Source organism: Orcinus orca, chromosome 3 (assembly GCF_937001465.1).
Source record: "Orcinus orca chromosome 3, mOrcOrc1.1, whole genome shotgun sequence".
Taxonomy (NCBI): Eukaryota; Metazoa; Chordata; class Mammalia; order Artiodactyla; family Delphinidae; genus Orcinus; species Orcinus orca.
Genome location: NC_064561.1, coordinates 16,377,966 through 16,400,180, shown reverse-complemented (window position 1 = coordinate 16,400,180; position 22,215 = coordinate 16,377,966). Strand labels below are relative to the sequence as shown.

Sequence of the window (22,215 nt, the reverse complement as noted above, 5' to 3'; positions counted from 1 at the left end):
GAGGACCAGAAGTGGGGAAAGGCAGAGAAGGGGAGGACTAGGAAAAAGTGAGTTAGGGAGCGTCTGAAGTCCAGGTATAGGAGGGGTCTAAAGTGGGAGCTGAGAACATGGGCAAGATGTTGGAGTGGAGAGTTCGTTGCAACCAGAGCAGTGTGAGGGGTTGTGTGATTCTGTGTGCACTGTGCTCCCTTCCCAGTCTGTCTCATTGTACCTCACATGGTCAAGCTGTGGAATTCTTCATTGGGCCAGTGTTGGGCAGAAAGTTAGAATGCACTGGGAAGTTAAAATGGAGAAAAAGAGTCACCCTTAATTCCATCCAGAGATGAGCAGCTTTTGTTTCTTGATATAGAGTTATCCTTCCAGGCATGCACTCATTCATTCATTTTTTTTCTCTTTGTCCCTCCCTGTACACACACACACACACACACACACGCACACACACGCGCGTGCGCACGCGCGCGCACATACACAAAGACACAGTCTCTCTTTCTATTTTATATGTATGTAAGTTTATATATATAAGCTTTTGCTGCTTTTAACTTTTTTAAAAAGATTAACAGATGTCAATTTCTTGCCACATATTGACCAGATGTTCCTTAATTATTTGGTTTTAGTTGTGGTGAGTGCAGATCATGGAAGGCAAATAGAAAAAGTGTGGGAAGCAGAATGTTCATAATTGTCTAAAGAACTGAGAAATATGGCTCAAAGTTTGCCTCACAGGGGAAATATGAAATTCAGATAGCCATTGCCTGGGAAGAATCCCAGGATTCTAGCTTCTGAAGCTCTGTGGTTGAGACTAAGTTTCATAAGAAAGGGGACGCTTTAGGCCAGCAGGTCCACATGCTCCCCAGGATTGTTGGGGCAACTGAACCAGTAACTCAGGGTAGGAAAGAAGGTCTCCTTTCTTGAGCATTTGCCCTGGGCCAGGCATTTTGTCCTGTATTTCCCCTAGTTCACATGATGGCTCGCTGGTGTTGACAGTATTATCACAACTATACGCATGAGGCCCTGACATAACTAGTGAGAACAGGGGACTGGAACACAGGTCTGTGTCCCTCCAAGGCCACTAGACGGCAGCCCTGGCATCACCTGGGAACTGGTGGGAAATGCACATTCTTGGGCCCCACCCAGACCTGACTCAGAATCTGGGAGCAGGGTACTGCTCTAAGCCTTGTCACATCTCAGTGACACACCCCACAGAGGGCCAGAAAGAAAAATGGCAGGAGTGGAGTTTAAAAGTTAGCATTTTGTAGGAGATGCAGTGGGAATAACATAAAATCCTAGTTGTCTGCTCTGAGAGGTTAGAAAGATAGCACGTACCATGTGAATAGGCTATGTTATTGTAATGAAACGAACACCTGCAAACCTCCCCGGTTGAAAGTGAGAGCCTCTGAGGAGCGGGAGGTGAAGGTAATGGAAAAGACTGGCCACTGGTGCCTGGAGACACTGCTCCCAGTGTTCTGACTCTAAGCCTTCTTGTGGTCAGGAGTTATTGGAAGGTGTATAAAATGTTGCTTAGTCTGTTACTTTGGAAATTAACTAAAAATAGGATGTTTACTTGATACTGAGTCTACTCCAGAACACAGGTCTGATGGAAGTGCTAAGAGAGATCCATTATACTAATTGCAGTGTGTTAATTAGTTCAGTCCCTGTGACCATTCATTTCTTCCCCAGGAGCATCACTGTGTGGATTAGTCTCAAAGACTCTTGAGGTACCTTGCCATGACCTCTTCTCCCTAATTCAGCAGGCATGTTGTGTTTTCACTGGAAGATGTGGGTTCCAGTTTACAGCAGGTGAGGACCAAATAAGGACTCTGTGAACTTAGCATAGAGTGAAGATCTAGTTCAGCAGATAGATGGAAGAAAACTGTCCACAGTGGACACAGTTAATGTTTTCACATCATATGATTTGTGGTTCACTCAACACGTATTTAATGGGTTCCTATGAAGCACCAGCATTGTGCACAAGGCACCCTCCTTGTAATGTTTGCCTTCTCCATTGTTTTGACTGAGTTGGTCAACGTGTAAGCACATTCACAGGCTTTTTGGAATTATGGTGAGTACTGTGGTTGATGAGTGCTGTGGTTGGTGAAGGGGCAAGGATGCCACTGGAGCAGAGGCCTGGAGAGTGAGGTAGAGTTGGCTGTTCAGAGTCCCAGGAGCAGCAAGTGGGGAGCCTGAGACAGGAACAGAGCAGAGCAGAGAGAGGGTACGGGCTGGTCGGTGAGGCTGTAGTTAGTAAAGCCTACATGACTTGGGTGGCGACTTTGGACTTTACTCGAGGTACATGGGGAAGGGTTTCAGCAGAATAATGATATTTTCTAATTTTGTTTTATGACTGTCACATTGGCTGCTGGCTAGAGAACGGGTAGTGGGAGGCAGAGTGAAACAAGGAGGTCAGGTGGGAAGTTGTCCAGGAGAGTAATGACAGTGTTGCATAGTCGTGTGGCTGTGGGGATGGGGGGCGGTGCAGACGGCAGATGTGAGATACAACTGCCAAAACTTGCTGACAGATTGAGAGGGATGAGGAAGAGGGGATCCAGGAGAACTCACCTGGCAGTGCCTTCACTGAAATGCAGGAGCAGAAGGAGGGGCTTGCTAAATTGCAGATGCCTGTTAGATGGTCATGTGGAGACGCCCAGGCAATACTCAAGTCTCAGAGAGTCTGGGCTGGAGAGGAAAGTTTGGCAGGCCAGGCAACAGCTGGAAGGTGATATTTAATGCTGTGAAACTGTGTTGACTCACTTAGAGAGTATTGATTAAGAGGACCAAGGTTGTGACCTGGTCATTCCAGCATTTAGCAGTCAGGTGGAAGAGGAAGAATCAGCAGAGGAGACTGAAGACAGGCCCCAGGGAGTGGGAGACCAGGGGAGCATGGTATCCGGGAAACCAAGACGTGATGTGTCTCAGGAGATGGGCAGGTGTGTTGGACAGAGGTTAGAACAGATGTGGGCATTGGATTTGGCCACCTGGAGGCCTGGACAGAGAAGTGTCAGCGAGTGGCGGGGACAGGAGCCTGTCTGGAGGGGGAGATTCCTGGCTGGTGGTTGGGGGGCAAGCACAGGGAAGCATTTGGAGTCTCTTGGAGGAGCAGTAAGTGGAGAGGACTGCGGGGATGTGGGGAGGGTGTCTGTTTTAAGATGGTCTTAGAGCGTGAGTGTAAACTGATGAGATGATCTAGGACGGGTTGGTAAACTATGGCCCATGGGCCAAGTCTGGCTGCCACCTGTTTTATAAGTGAAGTTTTATTGGAACAGCCACACCCCTTTGTTTCTGTATTGTCGCTGGCTGCTTCTACTCTACAATGGCAGAATAGTTTAAGGGAGACCATGTGCTCACAAAGCCTAAAATATTTACTACCTGGCCTTTAGGGGAAAAAAAGCATGCCCTTTCCTAGTGTCGAAGGGATGGAGACCAGACTAGAATCTGGTCTTTGAGGGAGGGAGCGGGGACACTGCTTCCCGCAAACTGTGCATGGAGACCAGAGGAAAGGCAGGACACCCAGGAACAGGTGTGGTATCAGAGTCCTCAGCTGAGGGAGAGGGAGGGTGTGGGTGGGGTCATTCTAATGCACACGGGAATGTTGTTCTCACTTTGGCCCTTCCACTTAATCCTCATTTATTTTGGTCTGTTGGGAAAGCTGCCATGGAAATCTGTGGTAGGAAAAGTTGTGGCCACAGGTTTTTCCTTTTGCTTTTTCCTTGGTATTTGTCAAACCTGAGTACTTTTCTCATATTTCTTGTATTAGTACAATCATGAGAAGTGTTTCTGTTCTTCTCTTAAATTTTCTTTCCTCTAACTTTTCTCTCTTTTTGAATTTTAGAATAATTTAGAGCTGATATTGCCCTTAGGTCTTTTAGTTATTTTCATGGTTAAACAGAGGCCCAGAAGATGAAATAGCTTTTCCACAGTCATAAAGTTTGTGGCAGAGCTGGAGTTGGAACTACAGCATGGTTCCTTGGATGCTGCAATGCCAGACTCAGTAATTCTTTGGGGAATTTGTGCATAATCTCACTCAGTGCTTAGGGAATACCTCTCAGTACACACTCAGGAATGACAGCTTGGGTCAGGCAATTGTTAATATAAATTCAATTTTCATGCTAAATCAAAGTCTCAAAGTATGGGGAATAGCGGTAAACAAGATATGGCCCCTCCTCGACTCTCTTGGGGGTGGTTCATGGCAGACAGGGGGTGGCCAAGTGGCAGGAGGCTCTTTTCAGCCAGGAGGACCAGAGTCTAGCTGGTTTCAGGGGCTGACCCGAGCTGTGAGCACATTGCAGTGACCGAGGCCAGAGGTACCTTGCCTCTGACATTTGTTTTGGACGTGGAAACACTGAAAACCATGGTTGATGGGGTTAGTAGTCCCTAATGCTGAGAGTAAAAACTTTTCTATTATTCACATCTGAATAACTGCCGAGTGGCCTCATGGCAGGACAGTGCTAGCAGGTTGTGCCGGTGGCTCGCCGGGGACCTCACAGCTCATGGGGGACTGTAGGTGTGTCAGTCATAAAAGCTGAAGGTCTACACACCCTTGCTTCCCTGTCCTGTGAGAAGCCCTAGTCCAGCGACACTCTGTAGTCTTTTTTATGTCTGTTTCAGAGTGCTCAGGTGAGTGTCCTTCTTACTAGGGAGAAAGGTCTGATGAAGACACTTTGGCTTTACAGTTCCTTTTGTCCAGAGTGAACCACTGTTAAAGAGGAAAGGCACCCTCCCAGCTGCTCTGCCCCACGCAGGGAGCTTCCACACAGTCCCACTGTGTGCAGGGAGCTCACACATAAAGCCCCTAAAGAAGACACCAGTCTTCTGTACAGGAGGTCAGGAGTTTTAAACACCTGAGATCTTCGTTAGCGTTCCAGCGACATAAGAGCATGGGTTTCCTGGATCCTTTACAGAGCCCTGCTGAGTTGGGAGTATGAGATTGTTTGTTTGTAGTGTTGAGATTCCCCTTGGTCTGGCATTCATCATCATGTTGCCTAAGAAGATGGATTCTTGGGTTTGTGTCTCCTTGGGGAAGTTTCTGACCCCATAAGCCTCAGGCTCCTCTGTGACTCAGAATGGTCATTCCTACTGACGCACAAGAAGGTGGCACCAGACCTGAGAGTGGAAAGTCTCTGCTTCTTCCTGCTCCAGCCCTGCTACATTCTTCAAGTAGGAGGCTTGCCTTCCTTATAATCTTAATCTGCAGTAGTCTCTTCTAGAATGTTCTTTACCACTTACTGTTTTTGCAGTTCAGTGCAAGTATCTGCAGTCTAATTGTTGCTTATCTTTAACTGTATATGTTCTGTCTCCTTACCCCTGTACCCTCTGGTCCCTGCACTGTATTGTATCTCCTTAAATATGTAGGTCCTAAGGCTATTGCTTTTTCAGAACTGACACTCAGAGAAAACACTTGAAGATGGTAATACTCCTGAAAGAGTATTAGCCAAGCTATCAGTGGACTTTTAGAGCTTCTGCCGTGATAGAGTTGTGCTCATTCATTTGTTGAATGAAGTGAGTTGGAGATGATCTCTGTGGTCCCTCCAGCCCTGACATCATTTTGTCGTGATGACAAAATTCTCATGCTTAATATGGCAGCTTTCTTTTAGGTTTGTCCTAATTTCAGGTATTAGTAATTAGCAGAGCTGGTAGACTGGACTGATTTGTAATACTGAGTAACAGGGGTTGATTGGCACATACGCATATCTGGGAAGTTTGGGTCAGCCCTTGCTACTGTGATTAAGAGAAGTTCTAGAGTGTACTTGGGAAGTACTTCAATCTGATTAACATAGGAGTTAAATTTATTTCTCTTATAATGGAATCAAGTTGTTTGGCACTTTAATTTTGTGTACACTAGGCACATTCTTCCTTCTTTCTTTCTCCTCTTTTTCACTGTCATGTTTGTTTTTGTGGCCAGGTGCTGTCTATAGCCAACTCTGATCAGGTGGTGAAAACTAATGAGACCAAATAACAGATTCTGGGTATGGTGATGTATTAGCAGTCGTTAAAGAAATGGAATCAAGAGTAGACTCTTCACATTCCTAATAGATGAGCTGAGTTAGTTCTGTAGATACTTTGTAGTATTCACAATGATTGTAATAACACCTATAGCATATATTAGGTGCCAAGTACTCTTCTAAGCACCTTTCACATTATCAGTTCAGTTAAGCCTTACAGCTGCAGTGTGGGATAGGTACAATTATTATCCCATTGACAGATCAGGAAGTGGAGGCAGCGGGGCTGAGTAGCCAGGGGTCACACACAGATGAGTGGGAATACCTGCTGTTGTCCATATGAAAGGTTTGTGCTGTAGTCTTCCAGCTGTGCTGCTACCTAAGGCAGTGATTTCAGATGTTTTTGAAATTGTAATGCCCAGCTGAAATTTAGTTTTGGTATATCTTTCATATGTACATTTATTATTAATTTTTAATAAAATCTTATATTATTACTAAATATTTAGTAAATCCTTCATTGAAGTATTAATGAAGAAAAGTGAACAAATCATAAGAACCGAAAATGCACAAATCTTGAATTATCAGAAAATTAATACACCCAGGGCAAGAAATAGAACATTACCAGCACCACAGAGTCAAGGCCTCCTTTCTCCCCAGTTATAACCACCATTCTGACTCCTGTTTCTGAACTTTTCATGTACTTATTTTTAAAATGAATTAAAGTTTGGGGAAAGTTTTAATTCCCGTAAGTCAAATAAGAACATCCTAGGGTGTTATGAATCAATAGAGTTGATTTGTAGAGTTTGCTTCCTAAATATTTAGCTTAATAGAGATTCTCGTATGAAGAACCCATACCCAAAGTAGAATGATCTTTGTGTTGCACATCACTGTTGGGGATTGTGAAGGGTCTGAGACTTTATTGCGGGTTGAAGAGTGAGCCTGCCATAGTTTTGTAGATGTGGCAGAAGAGAGGAGGCCCTCTGTCAGAAAGGGCCTGTTATGCATGGCACAGCAGGATTCATGTGTGCATCTGTTCCCCTTGCCCCCTACATTCTGAGGGCACAGGTGGATGCTGCATATACCATGGGTTTGTGTCACAGCTTATGAGGGGGCTGCTAGCAAATCTGTCCAACACTTGCCTCCAAGGGGACACTGACCTATTATCCTGGTCAGGAAACAGATCTTCTTTCAACCAGGAGGGAGACACTGTCCACAGTTACAAGGAAGATAGCCTGGGACAGTTTTTGGTACATAAAATTTTATGTCAGTTTTTGACATAAAATGTGGAGAAGCACCGTGAAGAATTGCCTCCATAATGTCCATACCTTGTATGTGCAGTATTTAATTAAGCAGTAGGATGAGACCAGCCTGAGCATTGACCTCAGCTATGCTGAGAGTCACAGATGGACAGATACCATAAACCACGAGTGTCTGTTCCATTTATTCAGTCACAAAGTGTTTCCTGAGTTAGGATTATGAATAAAATACGGTCATTGCCCTTTGAGAGCTTGCAGTCAAATAACAAGTGGTCATCCTACCATTTAACAGGTACAGTAAGTGTGCATAAGTTCCATACAACCCCACAAGGGAGAGAGAGAGTGGGAGCGGCCGAGGGCTGGATGGGGCCTCTCTTACTGTGGAAAGAAAATTGCAGTGGCAGTGGGGGGGTATTTTGGAGTACCAAAGGCAGGAGACCAATTAGACTGCCACTGTAGTCCACTTAAGACTTCCTTACATTCCATATCATGCCTACAACCCTATGAGCTTTGGGGTTTTGTTTACATTAACATATTTCATATTTGATGATACATTGCCTAATCTCAAATCACTTTGTTTCTTCATAATTAGGAATCTCAATTCAATTCAGGTTCTTCAGGTGTAGGTACTGCCTTTTTCTTTTGCTGTCCAGGCTTGTGCTGCTTGATGTGGCGTCTAGCACAGTAATTACATTGAAGAGTCTGAGTCTTTAGAATATAACTCAATGAGGAAGTTTATAGAATTCCAGTGGACTCTAAGCTCCATGAACCAAGGACTATGTCATTGTTGTTTCTTTTGTACTTGCAGCCCAGCGTGGCATGGTGGGGGCTTAAAACTTGTTAACCAAATGCAGAGAATCCCTGTACCATTCTGTAAAAGTCCACACGTTTCAACATTTTTAGGGATAATATTATGTCTTCTCCTGTTTTTATAAGTGAAATCATGTCATAATTAAACTCGTGTGTGTGTGTGTGTGCGCACGTGCGCGTGCATGCGTGCAAGAGAGAGAGAACGAGGATTTGAGCAAGGAGGGAAGGAAGGAAAGAAAGAAGGAAAGAAGGAGGAGAAAGGAAAGAAGAAACGCCATATTACAGGTGGACCTCTAATTGGAAGAGCATTGGACTAGGCATTACCCTGCCTAGTTCTAGCCATGTTAATATCATGAACTTGTGGTTTGACCTTGTACAAAGTCCTCATCTTTTCTTGGCCTTATATCCTTTATCTGTACAATGAGAAGGTTGGACTAAGTGTTCTACAAGGGTTGTTTCAAATCTGTCATTCATGACTTTAAAATGCATCCACAGGGAATTCCATGGCAGTCCAGTGGTTAGGACTCCACACTCTCACTGCCGAGGGCCTGGGTTCAGTCCCTGGTCGGGGAACTAAGATCACACAAGCCGTGCAGCGTGTCAAAAAAAAAAATGCATTGATAAGTGCAAATGGTGAATAGTACACCTTTGTTATGTATAACTATATATAAAATATATACATATAATTAAATAATTATGTAGAACCCTATAAAATTAGTTGGGATTACAAGAATGGAAAAGGTTGTCTGTAAGATTATTTTCTATATGAAACTAAGTAAATTTATAAAAATTTCAAAAGGAGAATGTTAGTTTGGAAACTTGTAGAGTGTGTAGTTGATAGGGGTCATCACAGCTGATGGTGTTCCTATGAAGAATCCTTGGGTGGTCTTTTCCAGTGATTTTCTTCTTTTGGTCACATCAGCTGTGGACCCTGGTCCCAATGTGGGTGCTCTGGTGAGTGAAGAGCCCCTGGGGACCTTGATGCTTTGGGTCAAGCACAAGTCTGGCCCCAGCCCTTACCTCTCTGCTGAGTAGGGCAAGGTCTTCATCCTGCCTATCACAGGTGGTGTGAGAGTCCTTGCTAGGTGAGGGCTTGGCCATGTGCTGGAGTCTCCAGTGTGCTTGGAATCCAGACCATATCCTTGCTGTCAGTGTCCTAGTATCTCTAGTCCAAGTGTGATGTCCTATTTTAGGCTCATCTATCCACTAATTTGTCCCCCTCTCCTTCAGAGGCAGAGTGACCTTGGCCGTAGTACAAACCGACGTAGGAACCAGATGAGCAGAGACATCTGCGTCCACACCTGGCCATGCTCCTATTATTTAGAACTTGAGAAGCAATGGGTCCCTGGAAAACTTTCATTAACTTCTCTCTCACTAAAATTTATGACTGATAAAACTAGAGAAACTCTTGTCAACTTTCCTCTTTCTAGTATAATTGAGATCAAGAAAGAAGCTTCTTATTTTATCTTCAGTTCTATTACCATCCTGGAAAAGGACCACAACAAGCACTGGTTCAGTTCCTTGCAGCCTAGTCGAAATGTCGTTTTCAGCATCATCGAGCATTTCTGGAGAGAGATGCTGTTGTCCCAGTCAGGAGCTGCTGTTGAGGAATCATCCTCCCCCATGACCAAGGGGAAGGAGTTGACTGGTCTGATGGCCTGTACCCAGAAGCGTCTGGAAGACACAGCCAGAGTCCTTCACCATCAGGGCGAGCAGCTTGACAGTATCTCGAGAGGCCTGGACAAGATGGAATCTGACCTGGATGTGGCTGACAGGTAAACAAACACTGTAATCATAACCTGGCCTTTGGATGGCTGAGGTATGGTATCTTTTCCATCATCCCGTATTTATTACACATTCAGCCTTCTGAAAACACATGCTGTGCCCCTGTTGTGGACAGTTACACTGGGCTGACTGCTGTGGGCGTGCAAGTAATGAGGGCCAGCGTTCGCTAAGTGTGCAGTATGTGCCAAGGACAGTTTTAAGTGTTGAAGGGGGATTACCTCACTGAATCAGCAGACAAGTCAAGAAGAGTGTGTTGTTCTTCATTTTACCCATGGGGAAACTGAGGCTGAGAGGCTGGGTAATTTGTTCAAGATCACACACACTAAGTTCGTTAGCGTAGTTTATCTTAATTTCTTTTCCATAGCTGTAGAGCAGCAAGGTTTGAGCCAAAGCATTTTGGCTTCAGAAGCTGCCATCTTAGCCACTGCACTAGCCACTCTCAAACCTTCAGTCTTGGGGGCCGCTCCACCCACCTTAAAAACTGAGGACCCAAAGAACTTTTGTTGATGTGGGTTATATATACCGATATGTACCATATTTTTTTAAAACTAAGAAATTAAATAATTATTTATTTAAAAAGTACAATGATAAATCCATGACCTAGTAACATAAATAACATTTTTTTAATGAAAAATAACTTTTATAAAGCAAAACGTGTAGTGAGAAGAGTGGCACTGTTTGAGATTTTTGTACCTCTCTTTAAAGCTTAGCAGAAAACAGCTGGATTCTCATGCCTGATTCTGCAGTCAGTCTGCTGTGATTATCACAGGTCACATGGTCTCTGGAAACTCCACTCTACACTCATGAGAGAATGAGAGTAAAAAGCCAAATAGCCAAATAGTGTTGTGGTATTGTATGAGGTGACTTTGACCTCCCAGACTCCTTTGGAGGGTCTCAAAGACCACACTTTGAGAAGCGCTGCACTGACTATAAGACATATAAGGTAAGTCAGGGATCTTAGAGTCTAGTAGGAATAACCTCTCCCCCATGTCTGGAATGGTTGCTTGAGAGCTCAGGATGAGGTGGCAGCCTCTCAGTGATGGGCCCTGAGTGTGGGCCCCCTGTCTCAGACCAGGGCTGCATGGCTGCTGTTTGTGAGACCCCTTGCCTCTGAGTGACCCCACTCTGCAGTTACCACCTGTTGCTATTTCTAAGCACTGTGTGGTAAAGGGCATCGTGCTAGAGCTACAGGGAACAGGGCCCTGCATCTTATTCTTAGAGGGGGTGCTTATGGTGGTTGAGATGTAAGATCACCAGACCTTTGTGAGTTTTCCTCATGGGAACATGGCTAGACATTTTTCCACCCTCCCTTGCAGTTTCGGGTTTATATGACTGAGTTGTGGCAGAAGTGATGTAGGTCACTTGCAGGCCTAGTCTCTAAAAGCCCTGCTACCCAATCTCTAGTACTGTCTTCCCCTTTACCTGCTGGAATCCTCCAGGACTCGAAGGCCCTAGGACAGAAACATTAGACAGACAGAGTTTAGGGCCTCAAATGGCTTCCCAGAGCAGAACGCTGACCCCAGCCCTCAATTGGACTACAGTGTGAACAGGAAATAATCCTCTATTGGGGCTAGGCCCTTAAGATTTCGGGAGTTGTTATAGCAGTCAGCCCTCGCAGAATAACACAACATTCCTGTAGGAAATTGAGACACCTATTAAATATCTTCAATACATAACAGGACATAGAGACCAGAGATTTAGAAGAATGTTCATTTGCACTGGAAATCAAAGAAATGCACACTAAAATAATGGAAATCTAGGTTTTAATGATCAAATTAGTAACAATTAAAAGTAAGAATACACAATACCAACTGAGGATAGTGAATAAGCATTTTCATACACTGCTTATTAGGAATGACAATTGGTATAATCCTTTTGGAGAACAATTGGGTGGTTTGTAAATCTTCTTTTGACAAACAACAGAGTGAAAGGATGAACCTGAGGCTGGGAGAAAGTATTTGTGATACCTACCCATATCCCAACAAAGGATTAATACCCAGCTAGTTAAAGGCAAAATGAGAAAAAGGCAATTCAGCAGAAAAGTTAGTAAAGGCCGTTGACTGGAGTTTAGACTAAGAAGCTACTATAACAGAGATCCAAAAATATTGTGGTTGAAATAAGCTAGACCTCCATATAATGATCCAGAGGAAGGTAGTTATCCCAGGCAGATAGAAAGCTCTGCTTTAGGCCTTCACCTCTGGCTGCATGTTGGCTAGAAGGTCTCCTGTCTTACCACATGGCACCATCACTACATCAAAAGTTGCTGGTATCACTCACTCGCAGCCAACGGGAAAGGGGAACAAAGAGGGAGGCCAGGGAACACAGCCTTGTCTTTAAGAAGGTGACCCCAAAGTTGCACATATTACTTCTGCTCATATCCTACTGGTAGGGCTTAATCTCATAGTTACACCTAGGAACAAAGAAGCGGGGTAGTTGTGAGAGATTACTCAGGTATTCCATTATGGAAGGAAGAACAGGAAAATGGATACTAGGGATCATTAGTTGTCTCTGCCACAGTGTCTCACAAATGAGAAATCCCAAAAGACCAATGAAAAGGGAGTTTAGCATCCCTACTGATTAGGGAAAGGTAAATTAAACCAACACATGTATTAGTTGGGTAGCACCAGCTGTTGGTTAAGATGTGGGGTGATAAGAACTCTAATGTTTTTGTCAGTAATATGAAATGGTTCAGCCACTTAGGAGAGCAGTTGTCAATACCTAGTGAAGCCAGAGGTGCACAGACCCCATGACTGTGACCTTGCTCTTTCAGATATGTATCTTAGGGAAACATTGGCACTTGTGCACAGCATGTGTGGACATGAACTTTCATTAAAGGATTGTGGATGGTAGCGAGCGATTGCAGTCAGTTGCTTCTCAAGGGGGATTGGGTATATAAGCTATGTTTTAGTCACAAAATAGACTAATTCTTTCATGGTAACTGTTATATGTTAGATCTATACATATCAGCTTGAATAAATCCCAAAGCAGTATTAAAAAAACAAAGCAAGTTGCAGAGAGATGTGTACAGCAGGATACCATTTATAAGGCTTTTTTTTTTTTTTTTGCGGTACGCGGGCCTCTCACTTTTGTGGCCTCTTCTGTTGTGGAGCACAGGCTCCAGACACGCAGGCTCAGCAGCCAGGGCTCACAGGCCCAGCCGCTCCGCGGCATGTGGGATCTTCCCGGACTGGGGCACGAACCCATGTCCCCTACATCGGCAGGTGGACTCTCAACCACTGCGCCACCAGGGAAACCCTATAAGGATTTTTTTTTAATATGCCAAATAATACTGTAGGAAAAACATTGAGTTAAAATATGAAAACCTGAACAGGAAGGGTGCATGCAGGGCACCATACTGTGTAGCTCTGTGGTTAGTTATCCAGAGAGCAGCTGACTGGTGTTCCTGGAGTGGTCTTGGGGTTCATGATACTCTTTGGCATGGGTCCTTTCAAGCCGATTGTGGTAGGCCCTCAGTGAGCTCTCTAATTTGTCCATCAGAGCTGGGGAAATTTCCTGTATTATTTCTTTGATAATTTTTCCCCCTCAGTTTTTAAAATGTGTTCCTTTTGGAACTTCTCCTTTTTTTGTTATCTGACTTCCTGAACTGATCTTCTAATATTGTTCTCATTTTTCATTCTCCTCATCCTTTTGTTCTGCTTTTATTTCTTGAATTTTATCTTCCTACCTTCTATTTGTGTTATCATGTTTGTAATTTCCAAGACTTATTTTTTGTTTTCCAATGTTCCTTTTGAATAGCAGCCTATTATTGTTTCATGGACGCCCTATTCTCTTATCTCTTGGGTTGTTATGGATAGCCTTGTCTTAGTATGTTATGTCTTGTATGGGAAGGCCTGGGTGGACTGTGAAATTTTTGGTTCTGCTGACAAGGGCTGTGGTCACAGTGTTTGAAAGCAGTGCTCTGTGGTCTGAGAATATCTGGTCTCTCTTCCCATGACAGTCCTAGATTTATGCAGTTAGTGTTTTCAGTAGTCTTCACAAAATGTGGTCTCTTCTCTTTCTCTCTCTCTCTCTCTCTCTCTCTCTCTCTCTCTCTCTCTCTATCCCTATGTCCCTCCTTCCCTCTCTGTCTCCCTTTCTATCTCCCTGGCCCCCTCCCTCTTTCTCTTTCTGTACTGAAGGGTGAGTTTTATGAATTCTAAGGTTTTTGGAATCTCTAATCTGATTATATTTAAAGCGACTAATAACTCTTATTTCAAGTGGTATAGAAGGCACTGATGATGTGGCAATGGTGATATGTAAAATAATCATCATGGGATACTCGTAATCAAATATTTTAAAAAGGCTCTGAGTGACCATGTATTTGATACCTAATAACATTTTTGTCAAGCTAATGAGTAATGAGATTGGCTGGCTGCTCTAACTCTACTGGACAAAGTGTGGAAAGGAAAGGATGAGTTCAGAGTGCCCAATAATGACCTGAACATTTCTATATCTGCCTTGAAAGAAAACCTTAGGTCCCGTAGCTGCAGCACTGAGATTTCTGAAATTCAGATCCGGAGTGTCATCCTGTGAGTGACTAAATTACAATGTAAATTGAAATCTCAAATTTGCATGGTGTCTGCTGTTAAACTGAGGGTATTGATAGGGGAGAAATGGGATCCTGAAAATTGGAATGCAGACATATGGGAAGATCCTGATGAAACTGAGAAAATAGAACCCCTAAATTCTGATGAGTCTTCTTTGCCAGTAGAAGCAGCCCTTCCTCCCCTATCTGAGGTGATTAACCACACTTTGCCTGAGGAAGCTATAATGGCCTCCCCCGAGATAATTGCTTTGCAAGACGGTGCAGATTTCTTTCAAGACCCACCCCCACCACCCCCCTTTGCTTCCAGGTATATTGTTAGAGTTAAGTCTCAGCACAGCCCAGAAGATGAGGCATAAAGTGTGGCCCATGAAGAGGTGCACTGCACTCTGAAAGAACTGCATGATTTTTCCAATTTATACAGACAGAAATCCTGTGGGAATGGATATCTTGGGTGTGGGGTGATGGTGAGAGGAATATGAAGTTGGATGGGGCTGACTTTACTGAAGTGGACCCACTAAGCAGAGATCTTGGATTTGGTACCATGGCTCGAGGAGTTAGAAAGGCTCTAACAGTTTGGTTGGTTGGCTGAGATGTGGACTAAAAGGTGGCTTACTCTAAATGGAGTCTGAAATGTCAGAACTGCCTTGGTATACTCCAGAGGAAGGATCCAAGACTTGAGGAAGATTGGAATGGTAGAATAGATTTATTATGTGAGATCTCCTCGCCCATCCTGGCAGGGTCCAAGAAGACACACTTTTTACCATGACTGTGAGAAATAAATTTTTAAGGGGAGCCCCAGCATCCTTGAGCTGTGTGGTTGCTCTTCTCTGTAGGCCAGAAATTACAGTGGGAAGTGGCTGGGATCTGAGCTGGGAAGCCACTGAGCTGGGATCCTTAAATGCAGCAGGGATAATTGGATCCTGGGGTGGCAGGGCTAAGTGGTAAGCACTTAATCACCAAAGACAATTGGGGTTGGTTACCATAATGGACAGCAGAGTCAAAGCAGCAATCAGAATAGTCTGACTCCCAGAGACCTATGGCATTAGCTAGTTGGTCATGTGCCCCTAGAAGAGAAATAGTTGGGCAGTCTGCTCAATTCTTACTTGATCTGTTAAGCAGAAGAGTTCTAGGTCATGTGAACAAGCATCTAACCTGAATTAAAAAAAAAAGTCATGGCTCCTTAATTGATTTCTAGATTTGACCCGGTTTACACACCCAGAACACCTTGAATGACAGGGAAGGTGGGTCCCCTTGTGGAAGGACCTCAGTATGCTACCAAATTCTGTACTGTTAATCTTTCTCCCAGCCTTTCCCAGAGAGACATACGGCATTTTACCAGGGTGACTGTGCATTGGGGAAAAGGAAATCAGATTTTTCAGGGACTACTGGACACTGGCTCCAAACTGACACTGATTCTAGGAGACCCAGAACATCACTGTGGCTCACCTAGGGGCTTATGGAGGTCGTGATCAGTAGAGTTTTAGCTCAGGTTCATCTCACAGTGAGATGGCCCCTGAACTCATCCTATGGTAATTTTTCCTAGTTCTGGAGTATATAATTGGAATAGACATACTCAGTAACTGGCAGAATCCCCACACTGGTTCCCTGACCTCTGGAATGAGAGAGATTCTGGTGGGAAAGACCAAGTAAAAGTCACTAGAACTGCTTCTACCTAGAAAAATAGTATACCAAAAGCAATTTTGCATTCCTGGAGGGATTATAGAGATTAGTACCACCTTCAAGGACTTGAAGGATGCATGGATAGTGAGTCCTACCCCATCTCCATTCAGCTCACCTATTTGTGCAGAAAAAAGATGGATCTTTCAGGACAGTGGATTATCTTAAACTTAACCAGGTGGTGACTATAATTGCAGTTGCTATTCCAGATGTAGTTTTACTGCTTGAGCAAATTAACACATCCTCTGGTACCTGGTATGCAGCACCTGCTCTGGTAAATGCTTTTTTTCCATCCCTGTTAGTAAAGACCACCAGAAGCAGTTTCTATCAGCTGACAAGGCCAGCAATACACCTTCACTGTCCTACTTCAGGGGTATACCAACTTTTCAGCCCTATGTCATAATATAGTTCACAAAGATCTTGATGCCTTTCTCTTCCACAAGATAGCATGCTATTAATGCTGATTGGACTGAGTAAGAAGTAGCAACTACTCTAGACTCATAAGACATTTGCATGTCAGAGGATGGGAAATCTGACAAATTCAAGGGCCTTCTACTTCAGTGAAATTTTTAGAAGTCCAATGGTGTATGGCTCATTGGAGTATCTCTTCTATGGTGAAGGTTAAGTTGTTGCATCTGGCTCTTCCTACAACCAGAAAGGAGGCACAATGCTTCTTAGTGTTTTGGAAGCAACATATTCCTCATTTGGGTGTGTTACTCTGGCACATTTACCAAGTGACTCGAAAGCTGCCAGTTTTGAGTAGGGCCTAGAGCAAGAGAAGGCTCTGAAACAGGTCCAGATTGCCACAGAGCTGCTCTGTCACTTGGGCCATATGATCCAGTGGTATATGATGGGTCAGTGGCAGATAGGGGTGCTCTTTGGAGCCTTTTGCAGTCCTCTGTAGGGAATCACAGTGCTTACCCTTAGGATTTTGGAGCAAAGCCCTGCTATCCTCTGCAGATAACTACTTTCCTTTTGAGAAACAGTTCTTGGCCTGCTACTAGGCCTTAGTTGAGACTGAACACTGGACTTTTCAGCTTCCAGAACTGTAAGAAATATTTGTTGCTTAAGCTACCCAGTCTGTGGCAGCCCAAGCTGACTGATAATACTCTGGAAATCTAATTCTCCTATGCCTCAGGGGTTGCTGGGTTTTGCTTGCTGAGGGTTGGAACTGACTTTTTGTGACTTTTCCAAATTATTTTTTCAAAGTGTGTATTCCTTGTTAAGTGTGGTCACTGAATTTCCGAAGAAGGAAAAAGTAAATAGGTCTTGTTTCTCTCAATTCCCTCCTGGCTGGGAAGCCACTTCAGCTCATGGTGGTAGAAAACTCTATGCCAACCTCTCAGCAATCAGAAGCCCCAATCAGACTCACAGTCCCAGTTTTTGGAGGAAAGGTCTTTATTGCCCACCCTGGCTTCAACAGGCCATACTAAGAATACTTGCGGCTGTCCCACAGCTGCCAGTTATGGATTTGTGGGATGGGGGTTGGTAGCTGCTACTGCTTGAAAGCAGAAGTTGATTGAAATTTATTGGTCTCTCCATCAAACTCACTGCTGGATGCTGCAGATGTTCTACTTGACCTAGAGTTCCAAAATAGTTGCTTCAGACAGTTCTGCCAGTTCCTTCATTTTGCTGGAGGGACAGATTCCTGCAGCTTCCTATTCCACCATCTTCCCTGCTGCCACTAACTATATGGCTTTCATGAATAGATGCTGCCCTTCATGTACCATTTCATTCTGGGGCAGATTTCATGGAGGTTTGCTGTTTTTCTGTATTTAGCAGTTTTCAAGGTAATGACTTTGTTCTTTATCCTCAAAAGATGTTCAGTTATTATTTTTAAAATCCTTTTGAATCCCTGGATTTAAAAATATTTGAGTTTCAATCCGTTGCAATTAGTATCTTATTGATCTTTAAACTTCCATCTTTGAGCATGTTGTGACATTTTTAATCCAATAATTTAGCAAGGAGTAATGTCTAGGATTGTAAACCTTAAATTATATAATATCATGGGTTCCTGGACAGTTCCTGTGACCATTTTTTACACTTTAAATATAACTGTGTTGGGTGAATGGGCAGACAAATACCAGGTAAAGTCCACATTACAGAGCAGAAGCAAGGGGTGGCGCAGAACGTCAGAGTGACTGGAGCAAGTCTTGTCAGTGAGGTTGGCATCCAGAGGCTTTATTTGCAGCTGCCTCTTGGGAGGGAGTTAAGAGCCCTGGTTCCCTAATGCTCATTCAACAGCCATGCCATTCTTTAATCAGATCTTCACCACTTCCTCACATTCTGTGGTAAAATAAGGACTACATAGTGAATTTTTAGAAAACAAAGTTTATTTACATATATTAAAATTCTGGATTAGACACTTCCTACTTTTTGGTATTATGTATGTCAACCGAGAAAAGAGGCACAGCTAAAATAAAAGAATTTATTTGGTGTCTTAGAACCATCACCTCAGTTGTTTGTCAAGAATTGTGATTGGAAGATATAATTACAATTTACGTTTCATTGGGTTTCTAAGCACTTTGCATAGGATACTAGGAAATCTATTGTTGGAGTGTCCAGATTTTATCTTGGAAATGTGGCCATAGCAGTCATGTGGTCAGCCATCTGCCTTTGCCCAGTACAAGAGTAAAATTTGGTTCATGCTATATCAGCATAAGGTGGAGGTCAAATCCAAAATGCAGTCTGTTCTGTTCAGTTAAGCACACAGGTTCACACATGTCTCTTTAAGTGAAACAAGGACGTGTTAGTAACGCAGACTTGATCGCAGTTTGCTGGAATCTACTTGGTGAAATAATTGGTCTGATTCTGTTTTCACTGGGGTTTGTGAGTAAGTAGTATTGTCTCAGTCTTTATATGTTGGAAAATGCCTTTATTTTACTGACACTCTGAACGATAATTTGGCTCTTCACAGTTGAGCCAAATTTAGCTCAACGTTTTGAAGATGTTTTTCCATTGTCCTCTTTGCGTATGTTATTGCTAAAGAGAATTTACTGTTTCTTTGTGGCTAATGTTTTTTTTCCCCTATTTTAGATGTTTTTTTACTCCATTGTGTCTGTGTAGATATTTTAGAACAGCTTTCTAATTTACATACCACAAAATTCACTCATTTTATATGAACAATGATTTTTAATAAATTTACAGAGTTGGACAAACATCACTATAGTTCAATTTTAGGACATTTCCATCACCCCCAAAAGTTGCCTCAAGCCCATTTGCTGTCACTCTCTGTTCTCACCCTAGCCCAGGTCACCACTAATCTATCTATTCTCTTTTCTCTATTGTATAGGGTATTATCTTTTGGGACTCTGGACATTATATTCTGTTTTAGCAGATCTTTCTTTGACACATTGCCCCGGGGAGCAAGAAGCTGATTCTTCTTACTGCCATGTGGGGATGAGAGTCCAGATTATTCTCTTGGCCCTAGTTTATGCCTTGGGATGGAAAAGGACACCTGTTGCTACTGACTGGGAGTGGAATTTCAGGTTTCCCCATAGGCCTCTGCTAATACCACCCTGATTGGGAGAATGAGGGCTGTCTTGTTACCCCCTCCTGGCCTATGTTGACCTGTAAGGTTTCCCTCATTACTGCTGGCTCCTCACATGGCCTTCTCTGACACTACCCCAGTTAGGAAGAAGTACCCCTCAGTGCAGGTAGGAGAGGGTCCATGTCTAGGCTCCTCATGTGGTGTTTGCTAATGAGGGTGGGAGTGGGCTGCACTTCTTTCTGGGGAGTTTGGCTGGAGTAGAGCTGTTATTGACTAAAAGTTCTCTGTCTTGTCAGCTTCCCCTTTTCTATAGGGTAGGGAGAGTAGGCTTTCTTTTATTTATTTATTTATTGTCTGTTTATCCAGGTTTCTGGCTTCTTCAGGACTCAGTTCAGAATATAGTAAATAAAAAGAGAACTCGCTTCCTCAGAGTTTCTGAAGTCCTGAGACCTACCAGCCTGACTTTTTCTCTCCACTCTCCATAATCTTATGTGTGTTTCATATATAATATCCAGGGTTTTAAGCTGTATTTAGTGGGGAGAACAGGGAGAAGCGTATCTGCTCTATCTAGTCCTCGAATTGGAAGGCCTTCAATAGATCTTGTCTTGTATCCAGCCAACTTTCTGAATTCGTTTATTAGTCCTAGTGGCTTCTGTGTGGATCTGTAGGATTTTCCACCTGCAGAATCATGTCTTCTGTGAATAAAGATTGTTTTACTTTTTTGCTTCTAATCTTGATGCCTTTTATTTCTATTTCTTACCTAATTGTACTATCTAGAATTTGTAATACAGTGTTGGCTGGAAGTGGTGAGTGCAGACATCCTTTACTTGTTCCCAGTATTAGGGGAGAAAGCATTCAGTCTTTCACTGTTAAGTTTGATGTTGCCTGTAGGTTTCTGATATCAGATTGAGGAAGTTCACTTCTATATCTGGTTCATTTAGTGTTTTTATTAAGAATGAATATTGGGTTTTATCAAAAGCATTTTCACCATCTATTGAGATAGTCATGTGGTTTTTGTCCTTGATTCTGTTAATACAGTGTAGTATCGTAATTGATTTTCAGATACTAAACATTTCAGATATTTTTGTTCTTTTGATAAGTCCCACTTGGTCATGGTACATAGTCCTTTTGGGTTTGGTTTGGTAACTTTGTTGGGGATTTTGTGTCTGTAGTCATGAGGTTTATTGGTCTGTAGTTCTCTTTCTTGTGATGTGTTTATCTAAATTTGGTTTGGGTAATACTGTCCCTCATCTGTAGTTTCTGGAGAAATTTGTGAAGGATTGGTATTATTTCTTCTTTAAATCTTAATAGAATTTACCACTGATGCCAACTGGGCCTGAGTTTTTTATGTGTGTGGAGTATAATTACCAATTCATTTCTTTACTTGAATAGGTATATTCAAATTTTCCTTTTCTTCTTGAGTCAGTTTAGTAGTTTGTGTTGTTCTAGGAATTTTAAAATGTTATCTAAATTGTCTAATGTTGTAGCGTGAAGTTCCTTGTGGCTTCCTTTATAATCCTTTTCATTTATGTAAGGTCTGTATTAATGTTCTGCTTTCATTCCCAATTTTAATAATTTTTTAAAAGATTATTTATTTAATTTGGCTGTGCTGGGTCTTAGTTGTGGCACGCAGGATCTTAATTGTGGCGTGTGGGATCTTTTAGTTGCGGCATGAGGGCTTCTTGTTGCCACATGTGAACTCTTAGTTGTGGCATGCATGTGGGATATAGTCCCCCAACCAGGGGTCAAACCTGGGGCCTCTGCATTGGGAGCGTGGAGTCTTACCTACAGGACCACCAGGGAAGTCCTGATTTTAGTAATTTTTGTGTTCTTTCTTCTTGGTTGGTCCAACTGAACAGTTTGTCAATTTTGTTGATATTTTCTAATAATTAATTTTTGTTTAAAATGATTTTTCTTTTATATTTCTCTTTTCCATTTCATTGATTTCCTCCCCTCTTTAATTTGCTGTTCTATTTTCTTGTTTCTTAATGTGAAAGCTTATGTTTTTGATTTGAGATCTTCTTTTGTAATACAGGTTTTATGGTTATAAATTTCCCTCTAATTACTGCTTTAGCTGCATCCCATAAACTTTGGTATGCAGTATTTTTATTTTTATGTAGCTCAGACCATTTTCTAATTGTCCTCAGGATTCTTTCTTTAACCTATTGGTTATTTGGAAGTGGGTTAATTTCCAAATATTTGTGGTCTTCTGAAATTGCGTTCTGTTGATTTCTATTTCATTCCATCATGGTCAGGGAACAAAGATACTTTGCATTATCTAAATCTTTTTGAATTTATTGACACCTGTTTTATGACTTAGCAAGGAGCTGGCAAATGACAGCGGACTAAATTCATCCCACCTCCTATTTTTACAAATGAATTTTTATTGGGACACAGCCATGCCCATTCATTTGTGGTTGTTTTCCTGGTCTAATGGAAGAGTTGAATATTTGTAACAGAGACAGTTGGTCCTCAAAGCCTAAAATATTTATTGTTTGGCCCTTTGTATAAGAAGTTTTCTGACCCATGGTCTAGCATAGCATCTATGTGGGAGAATGTTCCATTTATACTTGAGAAGAGTGTATATCCCAGTGTTGTTGAATGAAGCGTTATTTAGATACCATTTAGATGGAATTGGTTGATAATGTTCAAGTGTTCTGTATCTTTGATGGTTTTTTCAGTCCATTTTGAGAGCAGGGCATTGAAGTCTCCAACTATTAT

The 22,215-nt window shown here is 42.7% G+C and overlaps 1 protein-coding gene across 4 annotated transcripts in view; it reads left to right on the top strand.

Annotated features, from left to right (window-relative positions):
* Window positions 1-22,215, top strand: part of SNAP47 (synaptosome associated protein 47) — a 64,865-nt gene that overhangs the window by 2,069 nt on the left and 40,581 nt on the right. For all 4 annotated transcript variants that reach the window (XR_007476732.1, XM_033413526.2, XM_004284037.4 and 1 more), the window contains one exon: window positions 9,227-9,771. Coding sequence is in view for 3 of the 4 variants with exons in the window: in XM_033413526.2 (XP_033269417.1) it covers window positions 9,227-9,771 (545 nt within the window). In the remaining variant the exon portion in view is untranslated. The remainder of the gene's footprint in view (window positions 1-9,226; window positions 9,772-22,215) is intronic.